Genomic DNA, 21,912 nt, shown 5'->3' with positions numbered 1-21,912 from the left:
GTGCAAGAATGAGCTGAGTGACTCCCCAGCACAGGAGACTGTAAGTGTTGGTGTAGCTGCGTGTATTTTCACACTGCTGCTGTCCTCGAGCCAGAGGAGTCCAGCTGTCATTCTGAATCAGGGCTGAAGGCCACCTAAAACAGGCTCTGCTTCTACAGAAATCGGGATCCATGCATATGAGACTGGATTCTCTTGATGAGTAACGGTGAACCAGACCTGGAGGGGGGTACAAAGCAGAAAAGTTGCATTTCTATTCTATTCTGTAAATATAAGGAGACAGCTGTCAACCTACTGGAGCTGATTTATCTATCCCCTGCTCTGCTCTCACAAACCCTTCAACCACTCTGCCAAACTCAGCACTGCTGCAGATCTGCAAGAGAACAGCAGTTTGTTCATAGGGGGCTTCTCCTAACACACCTTTCCCATCACATGTGCAGAGCAATCCAAGTGCTTATTTTACATCTCCACAAGTGTGGCCAAAGCTCCTGGTACACAGGAACACCAAATTTTAACAGTGTACCAATAGAAGGAAGCACCAACAGCTTTAACACATTATTCTTCAGTCAACAACTAATCCAGTTAAGTACTGTGCACTTGGATTGCTTGGTGTGGCAGGGTCAATGCAGCTTCTGTGCATCCTGAAGTACAAAGCATGAAAAGAAAATTAATTTTTTCCACAGAACAAAATGAAGAAAAAAAATTATGCCATACACTAGAAAATGCCTTATTAATTTTGAGCTTGGTGTCCTAGAACTCAAACATCCATTAAAAATAAAAACCACACAAGAAATGGACAAAAGCACCAAATATTGGACAAACCTTCAAACAAGCATCATCCTGGAAGATGGGTTTCTCCAAGTCTCTGCCTCATCCAAAGCCTCTCTCCATCCTCAGGGGTCACTGCACTCACTCTAGGGTACGTGGCAGGAAAAAGGAGCAAGTGGAGACTTCGTGGCTTCGGTGGGATCTTTTCTCCTTTGACTGCCACAGGCAGTGACCAGTGACTGGGAAATGCTCTCTGGGAACCCAGTGTGAGGTACAGGGACCGGGGGTGGACTGGTGAGCTGAGCTTATCAAGGATTTGCTTCCTTGACCGTGTCTTAAAGCCAGAACCGAAGCTCCCCCTGCACAGCGCCCAGAACAGTAACAACCTGTCACTTGTGAGGATGTTTGTTTGTGGGATCTCGTTTGTTTTAAGGCTTTTTGGGGTGGGGTGGGAAGAGCTGCACATTTTGAAGAAACACTGAAGGGTTCTGTGCTTTCCTGTCCTGCCCAGGTACAATTTGGTGTCAGCGTGGGCATCCCACTTCAAGGCTTCCTTTTCCAACGCTAACAAAACCCTCTGGGTGTCCGTGTCCATCCTGGTCCTGCTGGCTGCTCTCACGAGCTTCCTCACGGGGCTGTCCCTGCAGAGACCGGCAGATGCAGCCCCCGTAGGCACCGGGGACTCCTGGACGTCGCTGCAGCAGCTGCTGTGGCCCTACACAGGACTGCAACACAACGGCCCTCCCCCGGTATAACCCCGGCTCCCCTGCTGGAGCTGCGCTGCCGCCGCTGCAGGACAGGAGCTGAAGCTGAGATTTATTTAAGGTTACACGTTTCGATTTGTTTTGTTGGGTTGGGGGTAGTGTTTGGGGGGGAGGAGAATGTTTTTTCTTCAAAGCATGACTTGAAGTGAAAACATATATATATTTTTTCTCCATTCTGACAAAAGTCATCTTTAAAAGTAGCTAAAAGGGCCTCAGTTCTGTTGAGGTTTACAACAGAACAGCAGTTTTGAACATAGCTAACAATAAACATGTCTAGGTGGTCTAGCCACAAGAGAATAAAGAATTTATTTTGCTTGAACAAAGATAAAATGTTTGCATTTTAGAACCTGTTTCAATGATTTGAATAGAAAAGGATGAAATGTAACTTTATTGAAAGCTTTTGATAATAAAGTTTTAAAGGAAAGCATACAGTATCTAAGAGAATGCTAAAACTCTGGTAGCAAGGAGCAGCTGATACACAGAATCAATAAACAGGCTGCCAGCTCTTTCCACTTTATCCATGGCTTCCTTGCTGGCAAAATCCTTGAGCATATGGTAGAGTGTGGAGTGAAATTCAGACTCTTCTTCCAGCTCTTCTGAAAAAGCTTCACTGGTTTCAGTGAGCTTGAGGGTTTGTACTTTCTCACCATTAAACATATAATGAGACCAGTGGTTGTCTTTAGCAGAATATGCTTTAAGATGCTCACTTACCTAGGGCAGGAGACAATGCACTGTGAGGTGAAGCCTGTGCCATTGACAGAGCACAAATTGTAATATTTGTGGCACATGCATTGAACCTGAGAGTGAGAAAGCTGCTCCAGCTTTCAGCAGCATGGTGTTACCTATCTCCAGCCACACCTGGGAGTGTTTGGCTGCCTGGGAGAAGTTTTAACTGTGTGTTTAAGTTCACAGCTGGAGACAAATCAGCTCTGAGGCTGCTTAGTCCCTCCTTTGCAGTAGGGAGCAAAAGAAACCCTACAGGCAGGAAGAGATTTCCAGCTGTTCTCTAAAAAGCTGGCAGAGCAGATTGCTGACTCCAAGGGGCCTCTGAAGAGCATGAAGCTCTGTCACCCCAGCTCTGGCTAAAGCCTCCCTTGGTGACTTATCAGTTCCATTTCCTGCCACCTTAGCAAGTGTCTCTGTTGCTGAGACTTGTGTCCCCTGAGAGCTGTCTCAAGTGCAGTCTGTGACACTGAACTGAGGCAGGGGCTGAAGCCAACATGGCTGAGTTAATTGTTTCTGTCTAACTGGGGAGGGGTCAGTGCTGGTCTGCTCTGGAGGTTTGGTCTGACTCCACAAACCTTGAACACAACTTGCTCTGGCCCTGCTTCTCCATTCCACTTGCTGTGAGCAAAAGCAAAAGCAGCTGCAAGCAGAGCCATCTGTTCATAGGCCTTCCCTTCTGCCAGGGCAGCCTGCAGAGCAGAAGGACAAGTTAGACAAAGTAGATCTCACTCTCTTTCCCTGGGTTACAGCAATGCTTTACTCAGTCCCCTGGCTCAGCTGGCAGCACAGCAGGCCCCAGTGCAGGAAAGGGTGACCTGAGTGAAAAATGGGGAAAAACCAACAGGAAACTCTCTGGCACTCACCTTCCTGGGTACAGGGACATACTTGTGAGAGTGCTCTGCTGGGAAAATGTTCACTCCAGCTCTTTTCAAAGCTTCTCTGAGGGCAAAAGGACTCATCCATTGTCCTGTGATGTGGGAAAGCACCTCCTCCTCTTCCACCACTACTGAAGACAACATACACTGATTATCCTGTTGTACAAAGCAGTGAAAGCAACTTACGGTCATGGAAACCATTTTCTGCTTTAGGCTTCAAATACTGATACCTTTGCTATGCTGGCTGTCACCTACATCATCTGCTGCTCTGGGCTTTGACCTTTCATTTACAGATCCTGAAGGAGCCAGCTTTGTGTAGGAATTCAGAAATGACAGTGGTGTACTGATTTATACAGCAGTGAGCAGATGGATAATCATGTGTAGCTTGAACTTTTAGAAGAAACAAGGAGCATTAGTAGCAGGCTGCTAGGAATGCTTTAATTTCTCTTCTTAAAATTGGGAGGGGAGAGGAACAATTTTCAAGTCTAACAGGTGCAACAGGCTTGAATGCACCAAGGCACCACCACCAGCAAAACACTGACTGGAACTTTTCAGAGCAAATGCACAGATGCTGTCTCATAGGAAATAACTGAAATTAAATAACCAGTACAGTGCTTGGAAAGGAAAAGACAGAGATTCAAACTGCTCTTGTGGAAGCATCCCAAATTCCTAATCAGAGACACTGTAATAATTATGGGGGTTTTTAATTGCAAATGGCTGATAAAAAAATATTTACAGTACCTTAATTTGTATCTGAATAGTGGCAAAGACTGCAGTGACTGTGAAGAGCCCTTCATCCACACCAGTAGGCTGCAATTCCCAGGCCTGATAGGGCAGGTTCAGGTGAGCATCCTGGAGAAGGGCTACTGTATAAAAGGCACCCATCCCAAAGGTGATGCTCCTTTCCTGTGCTTCATAGGTTATGTTGCTGATGCCATCAGTTCTCCACTGCTGGCCTGGACAAAAAGGATGCAAAAATACAAAGATGCACGTGGAAGGCTTCTGGCAGTAATGCAGAAGTAAAATAAAACAACAACAACAACAACAACCAACAAAAAACCCAAAAAAACCACCAAAAAACAAAAACACACCACCCCAAAAATCCCCAAATCAATTAACATTGAAGTCCCCCAGTTACTTCTGGGCTCCAAACTGGCCCTTATCTTTACAGCTGCATTGTGACAATAGTCCAACTGAGGCATAAATTCCACTATTGAATTTATTTTAAATTTGATGTCCTGAGTTCATACCTGCAGGATCCCATCGGGCTACCACGGGCGCTTCAAAATAAATCACATTGTCAGGGAGCCTGAGGGTTATCTGTACTGCTGCCTGTGTGCCATCTTCAGCCTCTCCTGGGGAATATGGATACACCTCCAATCCAACATCCAGCAACTTTGGAAAGAGAGAGAAAAGGACAGATAAGGGGATTATCAGAAAATACAGGTGTTTTTCTTTGAGCTCATCCAACCACTGCAAAGTTTTTTAGTACACCATTTAAAAGGGTTTGCTAATGTTGCACATTTCCAACTACAGCTTTGAAGGCAGTAGAAGAGCAGCTACCACAGGGCCTTGGAACCCTTCCTGTGCTGCTGAAGGCACCCTCAAGGCAGTGCCACACAGTGGGCACAGCCATTTTTCCACAGATCCACAGCCTCAGAAAACCAGGAGCACCTGGGAGGCAAAAGAGGTGTAACTCCCCTCTGGCTGCAGAGCGTCAGAGGGAAGGAGAGGCCACAGGTGACTGGGAATGAAGAGCTCATCCCTCCTGGGCTGCCCACAGTCCTGCTTGCTGAGTGTGGCTGGGAATTTTGCTCATTAAAGGTTTCCAGCTCCACAGTGACAGCTGTGGGGTAGGTCAGCACTGCAGAGGACACCAGACCACAGGGACTGCAGTCCTCAGCCACCCTGAAGAGCCTGGAGCTGGACCGGCGGGGATTTTTGTTACCACTCTGCTTTCACCTTTCCCAGAGGAAAAAGGGACGATTTCCAAACCTTGCCTCGTTCCTTTGCTGCTCAGGACGTCGTGTCCAGTGCAGGTGACAGCGGTGACAAACCTCAGGAGCAGCTCCTCGGGCTGCCAGGCCGTGAGGGGCCGATCCCCTCCTCACTCACCTCCACCACGCTCCAGTCCCTGACGTCCTGGGCCTGAGGTGGCAGCTGCAGAGCATCGATGTGGTACACACCCCCCACGGGCAGCAGCTGCTGCGGATCGACAACTTCGGGTGCCTCTTCTCTGCCGCCCGGCTCCTCCTGCAGCACTGCGCCCTCTTCTAAAAAATTCACCAGACAGCAGGAGTTCACCTGGGGCTCAATCCCAGCCACATTTCCCACCTCTCGATTTTCACGGCGTGCTGGAGCGCTTCACACCGTGCAGCATTTCAGCCCCATCTACTGGTGTTCTTTGTAATCACTGACACGTGGGGAAAGGCAGAGAGCTGGGCAACGAAAAGCACTTCTTGATGCGGCGCTGAGCTTTTGCGTTTGTAGCCAGTGCCAAATGCTTTCTACAGGAATAAGGATTTACTGACACAATGAGTCCCATCAATACCCACAGAAGAATTTCACAAGCACAATAATACAAGAGATTCTGGACAGATTTAGCAAGATTGTATTGATATGAAAAGAAATAAGGCAAGTAAAATAGTAGATTAAAATAAATAAAAATAAAGCACCAAAAGATTATGGGCTGAAGGTGAAAGACATATGATAATTATGAGGAGCAAGAGGGGTTGAACATGAAACACAATTTTCAGATAACAGATAATTATGCATAGAGAAAAAAAAAGAATTATGCATATACCACATAAAGGTTTAATTGCTTGGAAAACGTTAGTAACAGGCAGAAACACCGTGGACATAAATGGTCATAAGTATTTTCTTTTATAACACAAAACCAGCAAAAAACCCCCCACCTAAAATGTCACATGGGATGGTACAGGGGGAGAGAAGTTACTGTGACAGGAATCTAGAAAAAAGTGTTCAATACTGTAAAAACAGCTACTGCAATTGTTATGAAATTTGCTTTGAGACAATGACACCACATCAAAAATGACAACTCTGAAAGGCTGTGAAGTGGAGCTAAATCATGCCAACAGTTTGCAGTTGTTTTACTTAAGTCAGTACTACAAGAAAACTCACTCCTATTAAACCAAAGGACAACACCACAGCACTGGAGAAATTTGTAACTCATGTGGGACACACAAAGAGTTTTATTTCCTAGAATTAGGCCCTCTTTTAACAAGGTGTAAGAGCAGGGATCTCACTTTAAGCACTATTTAGGCAATACTCAGTAACACCCCACACTACACCAATGCCTACCACGATATGCATTTGAATTATAATTTTCTGAGGAAGTAAAGCTCCCCAGAGCCTGGCAGATTCATAAAGATTGTGTGTCTCACCCATAAAGATAGGTATAACAACACACATATCTACAGAAACGTGATAAACATGTACATAAAAATAAATAATAAATAAATAAAAATAACTGTGGGGACAAACTCCATTTTCCTATCTGTCCTGGTATCTCCCCACATTTAACAATCATTAATAGAAATGTCAACAAAACTCAAATGTTATTAAAACATCCCTATATTTGTGAACTTTGCTCCATTCACATGGAGACATTGCAGTGTTTCCATAGATCATAGAATGGCCTGGGCTGGAAGGGACCTTAAAATCCAGTTCCAACCCCCTGGACACCTTCTACTATCCCAGGTTGCTCACAGGCCCATCCAACCTGGCCTTGGACACTTCCAGGGATGGGGCAGCCACAGCTCCTCTGGGCAACCTGTGCCAGGGCCTCACTCCCCTATCACAGGGAAGAATTTTTAACATATAAAATACTTAGCCTCAGTACTTTAGCAGTGCTGCCCATCAAAAATAACGAAATACCTTGTGATGGCTCGTCCAAAATGTCTGAATTCTTCTCAGTTTCCTCCTCTGTCTCTTTTTTATCATCGGTGTTATTGCTGTTTTCTTTCAATGAGGCAGCACTCTCCTAGATAAAAAGCAAAAAACATTTTTCCATTAGTCAGAGACAAACACAATGAAGAAGGTATCACCTCCTTCAGGGAGGCCCAAGGAGAAGGGATACAGAAACATTTGTACCAATCTTGCTACAGAGTCAAGGTTTTAAGAGAAATAATTTCTACCTAGCTAGCAAAAATATTTTGATTAAAGGTACGCTCTAATTTGGAACTGGATGTATAAATAGAGACAAAGTAGTTACTTCATTTCCACAGCAAATTCCATCTTGAGCTCCCCAAGTACCAAACAAGCACCCAACACCTTTTTAGCAGAGTGTGCACTCAGAAGTTGTGGCTTTGCTGATTTTACAGCCAGCAGAGTGGCACACAGAAAATGCAAGTTGGGGCTGAATCCAAACCAATACTGAAACTGTGCCAGAACCCCACCTGCAGCTTTGGCCTGTGCCTGGCCCATGATATTTATTCCCTTTCACACACTGTATTTACATACAGGAATGTGGGGGAACTCAAGACACAGCCAGACAGGAGGATGCTGAGAAACATTACCCTGGATTTCCAGCCAAATTCCAACCCAGACAGGGATTCATCCCTGCCATAGCAGACTCCTCTGCAGGCACAGCACCTTCTGTGCCCTGGCTGTGCCTGCCAGCACATGGGAAGAACACACATCTGCTTGAACAGGACAGGAGGTGAGAGGACACAAGCTGAAAGAAGTGGAGCCTTCAAAGGAAGAGGAAAATTCACAAAATGGATTGAGAGAAAGAGCACAAGACCTGGGAAAGAAAAAGAGAGGGAATAAAATGAAGGAGCTTAAAGGAAATCTGACAAATGTAGGTGAAAAATGCCAAAAGATAAGGTTTGTCATACAAAAAAAGAAAAAAAGGAACCAAGAGAAGTAGGATTTCAAGCACTGATCATTACAAAGGTGCTGGGGACTGAAAAGGAGAAAAGCCAAGATCGTGAACAGGGGTTCAATCCCTGTATGGATCCCAGAATTTAGTCACTTAAGAGTTGGACTGGAGGATCCTTGTGGGTCCCCCTCCCACTCAGAATATCCTGTGAAATCTGTGAAATTGCTCCAAACATACTAAGAAGGCCTAAATCTTGATATTTTGTCAGTTGTTTCTGCAGAAATTTTAGGTAGACAACACAGGTCATTTACCTGAAAGTCACAGGTGATACTCAAAGTGAAAACCCCAAACCCAGTATGGACAACACAAAACCAAGCAACCTCCATCACACCTAAAACCAACATATTCCATGGAAGAGAGCTGAGGAAGAGGACAGGCAGCCAGAAATAGTATTTGAAAAGCCCTCTAACAGCAAAGGGTCAGCACACAGACATGGAGCAGCCAGGTACCTGTACAGCCACCACCTGCTGAACTCTGAATCCTACTCTGCATGCTGCAAACTTTCCTAAAATTGGATTCCTGCAGGGATTTTGTGTGGCTGTCAGTTTCACAGAAGCAGAATCCATTCATCTGTACACATGCCAAAGATTTATAGAAATATCTTGCAATGGCACCTCATGCTTGATCCTACTCTTAAACCACCAACCAAATGCCAACTGCACGCCCTGTCCAGACTTCCCTTTCTACTTTCCATCTTTCAATTCCCTTGAGAAGATCTATGACACTGTTGACACAAGTTGCCTTTTCCTCTAAAACATTTAAGGATTTGGCTGTCCTGCACTGTGGCTGAGCCTCAAGTTAACAAGAGCAGTGTAGGAAATCCTTTGAGGAGGTTTTTTACCTACCTTTCTCTCCTTAGAAGGCGTTTCTTCTGCAGCAGGCACGCTGGGTTCTTCCCTGCCTTTCTCCTCCTCTTCTCCTGGTTCTTGCCCGTTGTCTTTTGGATGCTCAGCTGACTCCTCGTTGTCTGAGGCCTCCTGCCTTGGCAGCCCTTGGCACTGCAGCCACAGGGGGGACACGTGGTCATAGCGGGTGTGCAGCAGGCGAACGGCGACGCTGCTCAGGGCCAGGGATTTGGGCAGGTCAAAGCCATGCCCTGCCTCCTGGAACATGTGGGTTTTGAACCTGGGAAGGACAGTGACAACAACAACAACAGGCCCCGGTAAGACTGGCAGCACTTCGTTTGCTGTTTCCTCACAAATGTTCAAATCTCTTCTGGGATTTGTTGCACGGTCTGAGAAATGTTGCGGGATGTCACAGTGCTTGTGCTGGCAGCTGTCTGTAAGACCCTCCAGCAAAGCCACAACTGCGTCAAGGGGATCAGAAGCTTCAAAAGTAAGTCTTGACAGGATGGCAGTGAGGCAGAATCAGATGGCAGCTGTTCCAGAAACTACATTCCTGGTAAAACTCACTAATTTAATGGGAAAATCCCTGCACAGCTGTCTGTATTACATCATTCTCAGCACCTTTCCAAATAATTCAAATAATCATTATTTTTGGACAAGATAAGCTGGTCACAAGTTCTAAAAATCTTCTAGTAAAGCAACACTTAGTTTTTAAACGTTGGTTGAATATTTTAAGTGCAGCTCTCTGCTGGCCAAAAGGCTGTAACACTTAACCCATATGGGCTCTTCCTGCAGGTCAGTCTGACATTGCTCAGCACCCACTTATCTTACCAAAACTCACAGCAACAGGTCAAGCTGAAGTCCTTTTCATAATTTATTCCTTATATTTGTGGAGTGGGAGCTCCAAAATCTCATTTTGAAAATGTATCATTTAAATGGTAATCCAATAAAACCACAAAACTTAGATTCAGAATTGATATTGCATCCCAGGCTCTAAAATATTTTCTCTAACTGAGCACCAAGTATCATCCACTGCTTTGCAAGCAACTGGAACAACTTAGAAAATATTAAATGCATCAGCAAGAAACACTGCTTCCAGAGGAACTTCAATTCTCTGCATGAGCTTTATTGTTTTTCTTCCAAATTTGTTCTGGCAGTGACAGGGTTCTGCTGTTGCATTTTAAGAAAGAAATTTATATATCTCTAAACCACTGCTTAGCAACAGCCAGCACTGAGACACTGCAGAATGGATGCTACTCAATATTAAAAAAAAAAAGATGATGAGAAATTGATTCTTGGTGTTTACTCGACAAAGCCAGACCTCATTTCAAATTAATAATTTCAGTGTGCTGTACCTTGGTTTCTTCTTCAGATTGACCCAAATACAGAAAGTAGTATTTTTATCCTTTATGACTGTGTGCATATTCCCAGTCTCAGAGTCTTCATACATACTAGCTATCTACAAAGAAAAAAGCCAATTAAATCATGTGTTATTTCACTTTGATTTACCTACATTTACTTGAATAAATAAATTTAAAAATACATGTAAGAATGAAAATACACCAGACCAAGCCCAGCTGTGTTGTATTTATGTACTAAAGCACAACAGTTATAAACTCAAATCTGTTTCTTAAAATTTGAACTACATTCCTTTTCTTCCTCTGACTTCATAAATTGTGAGCCAAGTACTGCCAAGTAGGGGTTCTTCCATTGTTACCCTAATTCTCAGGATAAATTATAAAAAACAAACAAAAAAGGGATTTCCTGAGCAATAATGGACTCCTACCCCAGAGTCAATGCACAGATTATTTTATCATTTAGGCAACATCAAACTTGTGAAATGATAATTATATCAGGAGTTTAATCCTAAATTCAGTAAACAAGAATTCATCATTTCTTAATTTGCAAGGGGTTTTGACTGTGCACATACAACTGGTTCACTATTTCACTAATATTCCTTTGCTAAACATACTTATATATCTGATTAATATTCTTGAAATAGTAAGGTCACTACCTATACATGAAGCTCAAAAAACTGACTCTCCAGCACATTTTCATTTTCTTGAGTGCTCTTCACTCTTCCCAAGATTCTTAGTTTAAAAAATATTTTAATCACATGAACTTGTATTAAAAAAATGAGTACAAGGCAACCTTATGAACTGCTTTTCACATCTACATTTTTTTGGTACAGTCAACAAATTTCATACAGCACCTTTTGTTTTCATTATCTCCAAATCTCACAAAATTTCCCAGTAATTTAATCTTGTCAGACTTAATGATGAGATTTTTCCACTGTAAAGTTCAGATTTTCAGGAGTTTTGAATAATTAACAAGTCTGGCATGTGCTATAAACATGATTTGGAAACTCACAGACTCATCTCTGTGACAGTTTAAGACCAAACAAAGCCAACCATCATTACAAGACACTTGGAGTTAAACTTACGTGCACATATCACAAGTTTGAAGCACTAAATCTTACTCACTTTGAGGAGGTTCTGTGTAGCCTCATTGTACTTCCGATGAAGCAGAACCTGCAACTGCAGAATGAATTCCTGGTACTGGACTCGTTGTTCTTCTGTGATCTCATTTGGTGATGCCTCCAATAAAAGAAACTCCAACTTCTCAATCAACTAGAAGACATTTATATCGGAGAAGTTTTGACACCATCTTTAATGTAACGCGTGTTCTGTCATAAAAAATGAGGCAAACCTACTTCCTTTGTACCTAAACAGATCTTGGTCACAAAAATAACTTTTTTTATAGACAGATAGGAAATCTAACTCAGAACCAAACCAGCCCAATGCAACTTGTGTTACACATGCAACTCTCCCCCCACCAGTTTCTAGAAAATCTCATTAACTTTCTGAAAAACACCACAAAGTCAGCATAAATGAAACTAAAATCCTGAATTTACAGAGCAGGCACAGATTGCTTAAAATTGCTTCACAAGCTATCCATGCCTGGTGACTCCTGTTGGTAAAAATCAATTCTGGGAACTTCTGTTCTTACATGACATTTTACTGGCTCAAGTGTTACAAAATGAGGCTGTTGTCCACCAAAGCATTTATATCTGAGCTTGTACGCTCTGGTTCCAAATGGAAGGGAATATGGGTGTTGGAGTACTAAACCTCAGTGTAGAAACACAGCACACAAATCCCTTAAATGCATATTTAAAGTCAATACACATCTTCTTTAGGGTTAACAATAAACCTGTAATTAAAGAAAAATATAAAAATTAAAGAAAAACTTCTAGGTGTTGAGGGTTACAGCCTTTCAGTCATTTGGCCACAAGAAAAGGGAAAATAGAGTAAGTGGGGGCTGTTAAGTTTAAACTGAAATACACCATTTTAACACTTACCTTTAGCACCACTTCCCCCTTCTCCATCACAAGCTGAACGCCCTCATCTTGGTCTTCACGCCACAAGCTCATGAAAGTGTTCATTTCCTGGGGTACAGTGGGGTCAGGACTCCCATCACAGCTGAGGTAATGCTCCCACTGCAGAAGAGTTCAGAGAAAAGTGGATACAGCTGTGCTGCACACAGCTTTTACAAGAAAAAGGAGGATTCTAAAAGACAAATATATTGTAGTGACAAATTCACACCTGCATCTAAACAGGATTCTAACACCACCTGGTTTATTATCCCCCATGCCAGGAAAAAAAGGTTTACTTGGATATTAATGTGTTAAGATGCTTCTGCCCACCTCACACTTGCTATTTATACTTATTTATCAGTGGGTTCTGCTCTGCTCCACAAAAGCAATGAATTCAGTACCTGCCACAATGGAGGGGCTGGAATAATAAAATGACTGAGAAGAGAAACAAGGAAGGTGCAGGTGGAAGAGGCAGGTGGGTCTCAGATCAGATTCTGCCAAGAAAACTGAAAATTCCTACCGTGGCAATAAAGTTGATTAAGAGCCTCTACTACAACATGTTAAACTCCTCCTTTCTCTGCCTCTGAAGGAGATTTCCTGTCCCTTACCACCATCAATTCTCCGGTTACAGATACCTCTGGTAGGAATGTGAAATCCTAGATTAGGGTTTTTTTTAAAATAATTTTATTTTCAAATCAATTCTTGGTCATTCCTGTAAGTGGTGGAAAGAAAAAATCAGTGGCAGATTAAACCCACTTAATGCCAAACGTAAGCCTAACATTGGCTCACGGGATCAATTTATCACCCATAATGGAATTTTTTTCATCCATATAATAGGATATTAAGGAAACATTACCCTCCTGTTTGCTGTGAAGATTAACAACCCCCTGTTACTGAAGACTGCATTACAAAGGAAAATGGATCTTTTAAAGCAAAAGCACTTACAGGATTGCATTCCCAACCACTTCCATCAGCATTCCCACTGACTTCAAACAAAGCAACAATAGGGGAGTGCTGAGTGCAAACAAACTCCTGTATAAAAACTGATCAATTTTCAGTAGTAAGACATCTGATTTCTTTTTTTTACATCTTTGCACTTAAAAGAGAGCTTCACTTTTATCATCATGTCCTTAGAAGTAACAGCACTTTTTTTTGAGAAAAAGGATAAATTTCATGGTAAGTTGTAAACGCATCTCTTCATCTAAACTGGAATTGTTCAGAAATAGATGTGGAAACTGAGCATTTGGTATTATGTATTTCTTTTGCCATAAATAATCTTAACAACAGACTAACAGAAACTCTGGTATTTCCCATAATCTACCAGTGTTTAATCAGACTTATTTTAAAATCAACAGTTCTGTTTTGTCAAAAACATCAATAAACAGCAGCTAGCAATGACCACAAGCTGTAACAGGAAAATGCCAATTGCATTTAGAGAAAAGTTGTTATAGTGAGAGTGGAAAAGCTGTCAAAGATGCTGTGGTACCTCCAACTTTTAAATATCTCAAAACCCAACCGAGCACCTTGATTTAACTTCAGACTTTGCCCTGCTTGGTGCAGGAGGTTGAACTACAGGAATTTCAGAAGTCCTCTCTAACATGATTTAGCCTATGATTCCAAAGTTGTTCTGCAGAAGCTTTAAAAAGGATTAAGCAATACACATGACAAAGAGAAAATCCTTGTGTCCACCACCCTGTAGGATATTAAACCTTTGGTTCCTTACCTGACCAAATCCCATTATCAGACTATTACTGAGTGATGTGTCTGCAAGATTCACAAGAGCGAAATCTACTACTGTATTTCCACACCTTACCACTTAAAATCTAACTGGACAGGTACATAATGCCATTGGGTGATGATTCGACCTCCATGGATGTCACCCTGAACTGCAGACATCAACTTTTAGCTGAATTTTCATATGTTTCCAGTCCTAACCTGGATTTGTGCCACATCCTTCAAAAATCTGGCAAACCTCTCTCTCTGAATGATGACCTGTGATATCCAGGAACCACTGAAACAAATGTTCTTCAGAATTTCTTTTTAAGCCCTGGCAGAACTTTTTTTGGTCAAATGGTTAAAAGCAGAATGAATTAAAGAAATAGAAGAGGAAAAACAGATACCTGAACATCTGAAATTACAATTCCTCGTGACTCTTGGGGTAAGGTGTAGGGGATTGATATTTTGATCACCAAACAGGCTTCTCTTTGCCCACATTTCTTCTCTGTGTGTTCCAAAGTAAAGGAGCAAGCATGGCATGTCACTGCTTTGAGATGGAATTTCAAATGCTGTCATAGCACATACCAACATTCAAGAACTGGAAACTCCTGAAGTCTCTTCCTTGCCAAACCTCTGGGCAGATTTTGGCAAGAAAGCTTACCTTGGCTTGTTCTCTGTAATCCATTTTCCACTGCTGTGCAAAAAGAAACTTCTGTTCCAGTGAATTAAGTTCTGCTAGTTCAGACTCCCTTGCTCCTTGATACTGATAAAAAAAAAAAAAAAATTAAACAGAGCAGTTAAATATTTTGGCTTATTTCTTACTATTATTTTATATAGAAGAAACAAATTTGGGATATTTGAATGAGTTATTATTTAAACAAATTCAAAAACTGAAAACTTGCTTTTTTAATGAAACATCCAATTGAGAAGACTGTAGTGGTTTGCAGTATGTTATTGTCATCACATTAGCTGCTGAACCATATGATAAACATAATGTGACATATGATTGTAACCTCTCACTTGAACAGTTTCCATATCAGCATCCTGGAGCCAGCTCTCATGGGAGCTGCTAAAAACTGTAAGTATAATTTTGGAAAAAGTGTGCAAGATTATTTTATTTTTTCCCTTTTAATTTCTATTATTTTAAGTTCATCTTCTCCCTAGGAGGAAAAAATATTCTGTGAAGTACAAGAGGAGTAGACAAGAGTGACTCTTTAAAAAAAAAATTAGTTTGTTGTAAATCTCTTTCTTTTTTCCTTTTTAAACACAAAAATATTTATCTATTACCAATCAGTTTTTGTTCTGAATGCCAGTCTTATCAGAAAAATAAATATACCTAGACCAATACACACACATATATGTACAAATACAAATCACTGTATCTGTCCCAAGAGGTAACCAATTAAGGAATTTGTACCAAATATCCTCATGGAGAACACAAAAAACACATTCAATTGAAAGCACAGTGGAAATGGGAAAAAAAAAAAAAGGCATTTAATTGAACTGAAGAATTACATATCACAAAAGTTCATGTATTTAAGCTTATACAAACTGGAAAATTTCTTCAATCTTTTTCCCAACAATAAGTACATAAGGAAATTCACTCCTCCCACTAAATCACTCATGTTTTACAGGCCTTGTCTCAAGTTTAGAAATAGGATTACATTTTTTCATTGAGTAAAAAACTAACCTTTTCCTCAAGCTTTTTCAAGTGCTCTCGTTCAAGTCTCTCCTTTTCAAGCCTTTCTGCTTCTTCTTGTTCAGCTTGTAACTGGGCTTCACCTGAAGATTGGGAAAGAGATCAAGGGCATAACTACGCCTTCCTAAATAAAGTCTAAAAAATTATCTGGTTCTTGGCTGTAATGACAAAACCACCATAAAATAAGCAACATAAATGTTTATCTTCCACTGCACAGAAATCTCCCACATGAAGATTGATTTGAATGAATTTGAGTAGTACTAAAACACACTATGGCACTACCCCTATCAGTCTGTGAGGATAAAAGTGGATACAAGGACCAGCAAGTGCTGCTCTCTCCATCTATAGCTTCAAAGGACAGAGGTTCTCAATCCAAAGTCTTGGGTGAAACTCAGGGCTTTAACCCCAAATTCCTCTTCTCCTCTCCTCTCCTACAACCAGTGGTTTCCTATAATTTCAATTTTACAGCTGTTTTTTCATTGAAATCCTCTTCAAGATTTGCTACTCCACAGTTCTGGCTCTCTTTGCTGCCATAGGGACTAGAAAAACAGAGAGGATGTGAAAACTAAAACTGATTCAGCCTCTAAGCCTTCAGTCTAAGAGGTACAGCCTATGCCTCAATCCAGATGTTCCCAAACAGTGACTTGATGTCACTACCTACAAGTAAATCATGTCAAGCATGTGTGTTGCACTGAGGCAAGAGCAGCAGCAGTTTCCAAATCTGCCTGTGCTCACTTGAGCTGTCACTCCCACAGCACAACCTTACCAGTGATTAGCAGTCACTTACTGGCAGTCACAGCATGCCCAAGCCCCCACCAGGATGGATTAATGGCAAGTTAATTCTTCCCAGCTTCCTAATTGCAGTAGGAATAACTAGAGAAGAGAGTATTGCTCTGATGGGGAAGTGAGACACAGCATCAAGGAACAGGGAATTTGGCCCACACCAGAAAAGAGGGAGGAATCATTTGTGTTTGAGGAACACAGATAGCAATTCACATCTAGTTCAAGATGTCACTTTCTGTCCACTTAATTAAAATAAATGATTTGTCCATCATATTCCCTCTAAATGAAGTGCACAGTACCTTTGTCTTTTTGCTTCCTGTCCCTTCCTTTCTTTGGTTTTTCATCTTTAGTTTTGCCATTGGACTTCACGTTTGCAATAAGGGAGAAGAAAACAAATGTCAGTAGTATTTTAATTTTGGCAGTTCCATAACTCTGTAACTTTGCCCTTCTCATGTGATCCCTGAATTAAGATTTTAGACTCCCTACACAGCCAATGAAGCCCCCAGAATAGTAATGCACATCCTTGACTCAATTTTCTTCTCATTTTTATGATAAGCTCTTACAATCAGTATTTTATTCTATGCTAGACATTCCCAAACACAGCCACAGCAGCAGAGTATTAAAATCTTCTGGTTTAATGTAGAAATTGAATAACAGGCAGATCTGCTAGGAAAGTAGATGCTACAACTTCAAACATTTTAGGAAATACTGGAAAATGTATTTTGGGACAAGCCTGGCATTTAGAAGCATCTAATTCACAAGACAAAATAGCAAAGAGTTCTCTTTTCTGTTATAAAATCCTTACTGCAACTCCAGACAGTTCACTGTTCACCTCCAGTCTAATCCTAGAATGACTAAATTTTAAATTTGGGGTTCTCAGAAATTATCTGACCACTAGTCCTTCTTCACACACTAAGTGTGTTACAAATACTCTTATCTCACACTTTGATTCTGATTATCATCTATTCAGATATAAATAACTACTTGTTCACTTCACACTACTTAGCATGGCAATAAATATATACCTAATGCAACTCTGAGTGCAGAGATTACCATGAAGCTGGGTAACAAAATGGTGACAATTAAGTGCCACCAGAGTCTGAGTGCATCTTATCACATTTGTTACCAAAGTATTAATTTGCCAAAATAGTCAGTAAAACCCACACTTATACCCATTAGGATTTCAGGGAAGAATTTGTTCTTTTCACTTTGATAAATAAATGATTAAACTGAAAGTGGAAAATCTGCTTGTTTCAATTACTTGAAATCACGTTTTAGTCAACTTCTTTTCACATTCCTATGACTTAACAGAGCACTGAGAAGAGCGAGATGCACAGCTGGGGAGGGGTAGATAAATTCATTATCACTGAATTAAGAATAACCCACTGGATAAATTTATGCAACCCAGTTTCCCATGGACTTCTGCCTGTTGTCCCTTCACCTCCTCATTCTGTGTCCAGCCTATGACTCAAATAACAGAATCCCAGAATCATTCAGGTTGGAAAAGACCTCCAAGCTCATTGAGTCCAAGCTGTGCCTGATGCCCACCTTGTCACCCAGCCCAGAGCACTGAGTGCCACATCCAGTCACTCTCTGGACACCTCCAGGGACAGGGACTCCAAACCTCCCTGGGCAGCCCTTCCAGTGCTTGACAAACTTTCATGATGAAATTCTTCCTGATGTCCAACCTGAGCCTCCCCTGGCACAGCTTGAGGCCATTCCTCTTGTCCTGTCCCTTGTTCCCTGGGAGCAGAGCCCGACCCCCACCCCCAGCTGCCCCCTCCTGTCAGGGAGTTGTGGAGAGCCAGAAGGTCCCCCCTGAGCCTCCTTTTCTCCAGGCTGAGCCCCCCCCAGCTGCTCCTGGTGCTCCAGCCCCTTCCCCAGCTCCATTCCCTTCTCTGGACATGCCCAAGCCCCTCAATGTCCATCTTGCAGTGAGGGGCCCAGAACTGGACACAGGACTCGAGGTGTGGCCCCACCAGTGCCCAGCACAGGGGCACAGTCACTGCCCTGGTCCTGCTGCCACCCCACGGCTGGACAGTGCCAGGACACCGCCTCTCTGCCTGGACACCCGTTGCCAAGCCAAACAAGCAGTGGCTGCACTGGCCACGCTCTCCCCAGCAGCGCTGCAGGAACACTTGGCCTCCCTGCAAAAGGCACAAAAGCTCGGTGTCTTGGAGACGCCTCTTCCTCCTTCAAATTCAATCAGTTCTGGCCAGCTGCCTCAGGAAAAAACCAAAAAATCAGATAAAAAAATAAACGCAACAGTGAACTACAGCGTGTTTCTGCCTACCTACCTTTTTTTTCGGTTTTGGACCCTAAAAGGTTAGAAGGGGAAAAAAAACAGGAAAGGGAACATCAGACAACAGGGTATCAGCCAAAAAGGAATAATTAGAAAAATACTACTATTCTGTTCAAATCAGATGTGATCATCTATTGAAAAGCTATAAAGACAATAATTTCAATGTTGTAGAAAATTAGCCACTAACACATGACTGTGGACCATCTTAATTTATCAGGCTAGACCACACTTATGATTATAGAAGAACATCTACTTCTTCTCAATGTTAAAAAAGCTAATATACATGACATATGTAATTCAGTGTGGGGAAATTCAGTAATTTTTTTTTTTTCCAGTGTTTTCTGAACTCATCAGAAAACTACTGTGTGCTATTCCAAATAACACTAAATTACATCATGCAATTGCCTAGAACACAAGAGAAACACCACCAAGCTTTTTGTCATTCATGGGGAAACTTCTCTTGGAGAAACATGAATTGAAGGAATTCTCCAAACGACTACAGGAAATAAGAACCGATTCCACAAAGCCGAACATCCAATAGAAAATACTTTCTTTACCAATGACTTTTTCCGCACAACGTCTCAATACTGCCACGTGAATTTGCATAAATGCACAGGGATTCATGACCCCCACGGGAATATTCCCTGCGGGGCGGAGAAGGGGGAAGAAGGAGAAGGGAGGCTGAGAATGAAGTTTGTTACCACAGAGCCATTCTGGCAACAAAGTCTGAGCCACCTGCCGGCTGGCTCCACACGGAGCAACCACAGCAGCAAACCACGGCACAAGGACTTACACCGGGGCCCACACAAAAGATAACGCGTCCTTCAGCCGCTCCTTTCAGCCTTAAAAGCCTTTTCGCCACCTGCTGCTACTTTAGTAGCTACCAAGGAACATCCCGCTTTGCTCCCCCACCTCATCCCGCCCCTCTCCAGCACTAGCCCGTCCCCCAGCCCACCGCCGCCCCCTGCCCGCCCCACCATGTCCCGCGGCGGGCGGCGCTGCCGTCCCCGCGTCCCTCAGGCTCCCGAACCCGCGGCGCCCCCCGGCCCCGCCCGCCAGCCCCGGCGGCGCGCACGCGCAGCTCCGGCCGGAAGCGCGCTCCCGGCGCTGCCGTAAAGCGGCGCCGCGGCGGATCCGGGAGGGAGCGGGTGAGATCCCGGTCCGGCCTTCCCGGGATCCGCGGGGAAGCAGGGATAGCTCCGGCGGGAGCGGGGCGGGAGGCAGAGCCAGGGGGAGCTGGCGGCCCGAGGAGGCCGGGGGGTCGCTCAGCGGGAGCTGGATTGGATTCCAGTCGCTTGTGATTCGGTTTTGGCTGCCCCGTCCCTGAAGTGTCCGAGGCCAGGTTGGACGGGAGTCGGAGCAAGCTGGGATAGTGGAAGGTGTCCCTGCCCCTGGCAGGGGGCTGGAACCAGATGATCTTTAAGGTCCCTTCCAAGCCAGGCCATTCTGTGATTTTGTGTTTACAGAAATAAAAATCAGCTACTTTATCACTTATCCTTACCTTTTGCCAGTGCACACTGCACTCAAATTTGTAGTGCACTTAAACAGTCCTTAAAAAACCAAAATTTATGAACGCGACAGTTGCAGGAATATACATGTATGTGTATAAAATGGATATATCGATCTTTAAAATATAGAAATACGTAATACATATATATGGAGATATAATTCTATCAAAATATATTCTTATAAACACTGCTATATAAATACATAAAATATATAACTATGTGTTCTATTTATCTATCTTTACCACTTTATAAAGATACAGTCTTTTAGCTGACCATAGAAGCAGCCAGGCCAGTGTGTATAGAACTGCAAGGGTGTGAAAAAGCAGCCAGTGAAAGCACAAAGTGTCCCAGTAGCTGAAAGTTTTTAGAAATTTCTTGTTTTCTGTTTGAGGGGGGAGGGAAGAAGACAATGAGAAGCGAAATGGAATAAAAAGGAAGAAAAAAACAGAGGAGACAGAGTAGAACCAGAATTAGAGCAAATGGGGCTCAGTAGGATACAGAAGTTTTAGGAAGGCTGAGGCAGTGATTTACTGACTCCCACAGAAGGCTAATGTCAAACTGATTATCCCTTCAGGTAACAACAAAAAAGAATACCACAAGGACAGAGTTCACCGAAATGTGAGAATGGCCAATTCTTTAAGAGGTGAAGTGGTGAAACTGTACAAAAATGTAAGTTTCTTAAATGCCACCAGCACTTTCCTTAACCAGAAAACGAAGCCCCTTTCACCGTGCACTCAGTTAATTACAAACACATTATTCTTTTCTCTCCAAGCTCCTGTACCTTGGAAGGGAGTATCCCAAAGGAGCAGACTACTTCAGACGCCGTTTGAAAGCAGCTTTTCTAAAAAACAAAGATGAGACAGACCCTGAAAAAATTAAGCAACTGATTGCCCGGGGAGAATTTGTTGTAAAGGAGCTGGAGGCTTTGTACTTCCTGAGGAAATACCGAGCCATGAAGCAGCGCTACTACAGCGATGACAAGCCCTGACTGTGCCTGTAACCACACACACCCTGGAAAGGTAACAATAAAAGAGCTCTAACTGCAAAAGAAGTGAAATGTAAATCCTTCCAACCCCTCTAGAGCACAAATCAGGGAGCTGCTTCCCTGCCAGGAGTCGCTTGGAGGGTTTGGGGCGTGCAGTTTATGGGTAATAGGTCTTCCTCCACTTTTGACTGCTTCAAACTAAACCTTCAGGTATGAAATGATTTTGCACAAAGGAGTGGTTGCACAGCCCTGTTCTGTCTCACTTCAATGTTATGTGTTGAACAGAAACTCTTACCTCGTTGCTGTGTGTCTGAGTGTCAGTTCAAAGTGCTGTGCTTGTTGCTTGAAAGATGAACCTGGTTTTAAAAATCCTCCACACTGAACAATCCATTTCTGCTGGAAATGAACACCCTCTCAGAAGCAAAGTTCCCAGCCCTGGAGAGGGAGTGCTATGTTCAGTTCTGGTCCCCACAGTTCAAGAAAGACAAAAAGCTACTGGAGAGGATCAAGCAGAAGCCATAAACATGAGGGGTCTGGAGCATCTCTTATGAGGAGAGACTGCAGGAGCTGGGCCTGTATAGTCCAGAGAAGACAAGACTGAGAGGATCTCATCAATGCATGTAAGTATCTCAAAGGGTGCCAAGAGGATGGTGCCAGACACTTTTCAG

General features: G+C 42.9%; 2 protein-coding genes across 3 annotated transcripts; one reads left to right on the top strand and one right to left on the bottom strand.

The window, feature by feature from the left end:
- Positions 1 to 1,812: 1,812 nt before the first annotated feature.
- Positions 1,813 to 19,821, bottom strand: LOC309571979 (dynein axonemal intermediate chain 7-like). Its single transcript, XM_082279918.1, has 16 exons — positions 19,729 to 19,821; positions 18,747 to 18,767; positions 16,749 to 16,812; positions 15,658 to 15,749; positions 14,629 to 14,730; positions 12,237 to 12,374; positions 11,362 to 11,508; positions 10,234 to 10,337; positions 8,879 to 9,158; positions 7,028 to 7,130; positions 5,246 to 5,403; positions 4,381 to 4,525; positions 3,872 to 4,086; positions 3,119 to 3,286; positions 2,831 to 2,944; positions 1,813 to 2,240 (listed from the first exon to the last, which is right to left on the bottom strand). Exons 1-16 carry the CDS (start codon positions 19,729 to 19,731, stop codon positions 1,965 to 1,967), a joined length of 2,130 nt encoding a protein of 709 aa, XP_082136044.1. The 5' UTR covers positions 19,732 to 19,821; the 3' UTR covers positions 1,813 to 1,964.
- Positions 19,822 to 19,857: 36 nt separating this feature from the next.
- ETFRF1 (electron transfer flavoprotein regulatory factor 1) lies at positions 19,858 to 21,310 on the top strand. Of its 2 annotated transcripts, none has more exons than XM_082280448.1 (3): positions 19,858 to 19,899; positions 20,834 to 20,928; positions 21,032 to 21,310. In XM_082280448.1, exons 2-3 carry the CDS (start codon positions 20,884 to 20,886, stop codon positions 21,245 to 21,247), a joined length of 261 nt encoding a protein of 86 aa, XP_082136574.1. In that variant the 5' UTR covers positions 19,858 to 19,899; positions 20,834 to 20,883; the 3' UTR covers positions 21,248 to 21,310. The 2 variants fall into 2 exon arrangements, with proteins under 2 accessions (XP_082136574.1, XP_082136575.1); XM_082280449.1 differs by lacking the exon at positions 19,858 to 19,899 and adding an exon at positions 19,966 to 20,093.
- Positions 21,311 to 21,912: the final 602 nt, after the last annotated feature.

Source organism: Coloeus monedula (genome assembly GCF_965178545.1).
Source record: "Coloeus monedula genome assembly, chromosome: 4".
In the NCBI taxonomy this organism is placed as follows: Eukaryota; Metazoa; Chordata; class Aves; order Passeriformes; family Corvidae; genus Coloeus; species Coloeus monedula.
Note: the sequence above shows the minus strand (reverse complement) of the source record. Positions and strands in the feature narration are given on the sequence as shown.

Coding starts and splice junctions, on each gene's coding strand:
- LOC309571979 (XM_082279918.1), bottom strand. Junction 16,813..18,746: donor GTCCAAAACCGAAAAAAAAG/GTAGGTAGGCAG, acceptor GCAAACGTGAAG/TCCAATGGCAAAACTAAAGA. Junction 12,375..14,628: donor ATTACAGAGAACAAGCCAAG/GTAAGCTTTCTT, acceptor ACTCTTCTGCAG/TGGGAGCATTACCTCAGCTG.
- ETFRF1 (XM_082280448.1), top strand. CDS start 20,884: ATGGCCAATTCTTTAAGAGGTGAAGTGGTGAAACTGTACAAAAAT. Junction 20,929..21,031: donor TGGTGAAACTGTACAAAAAT/GTAAGTTTCTTA, acceptor TTTCTCTCCAAG/CTCCTGTACCTTGGAAGGGA.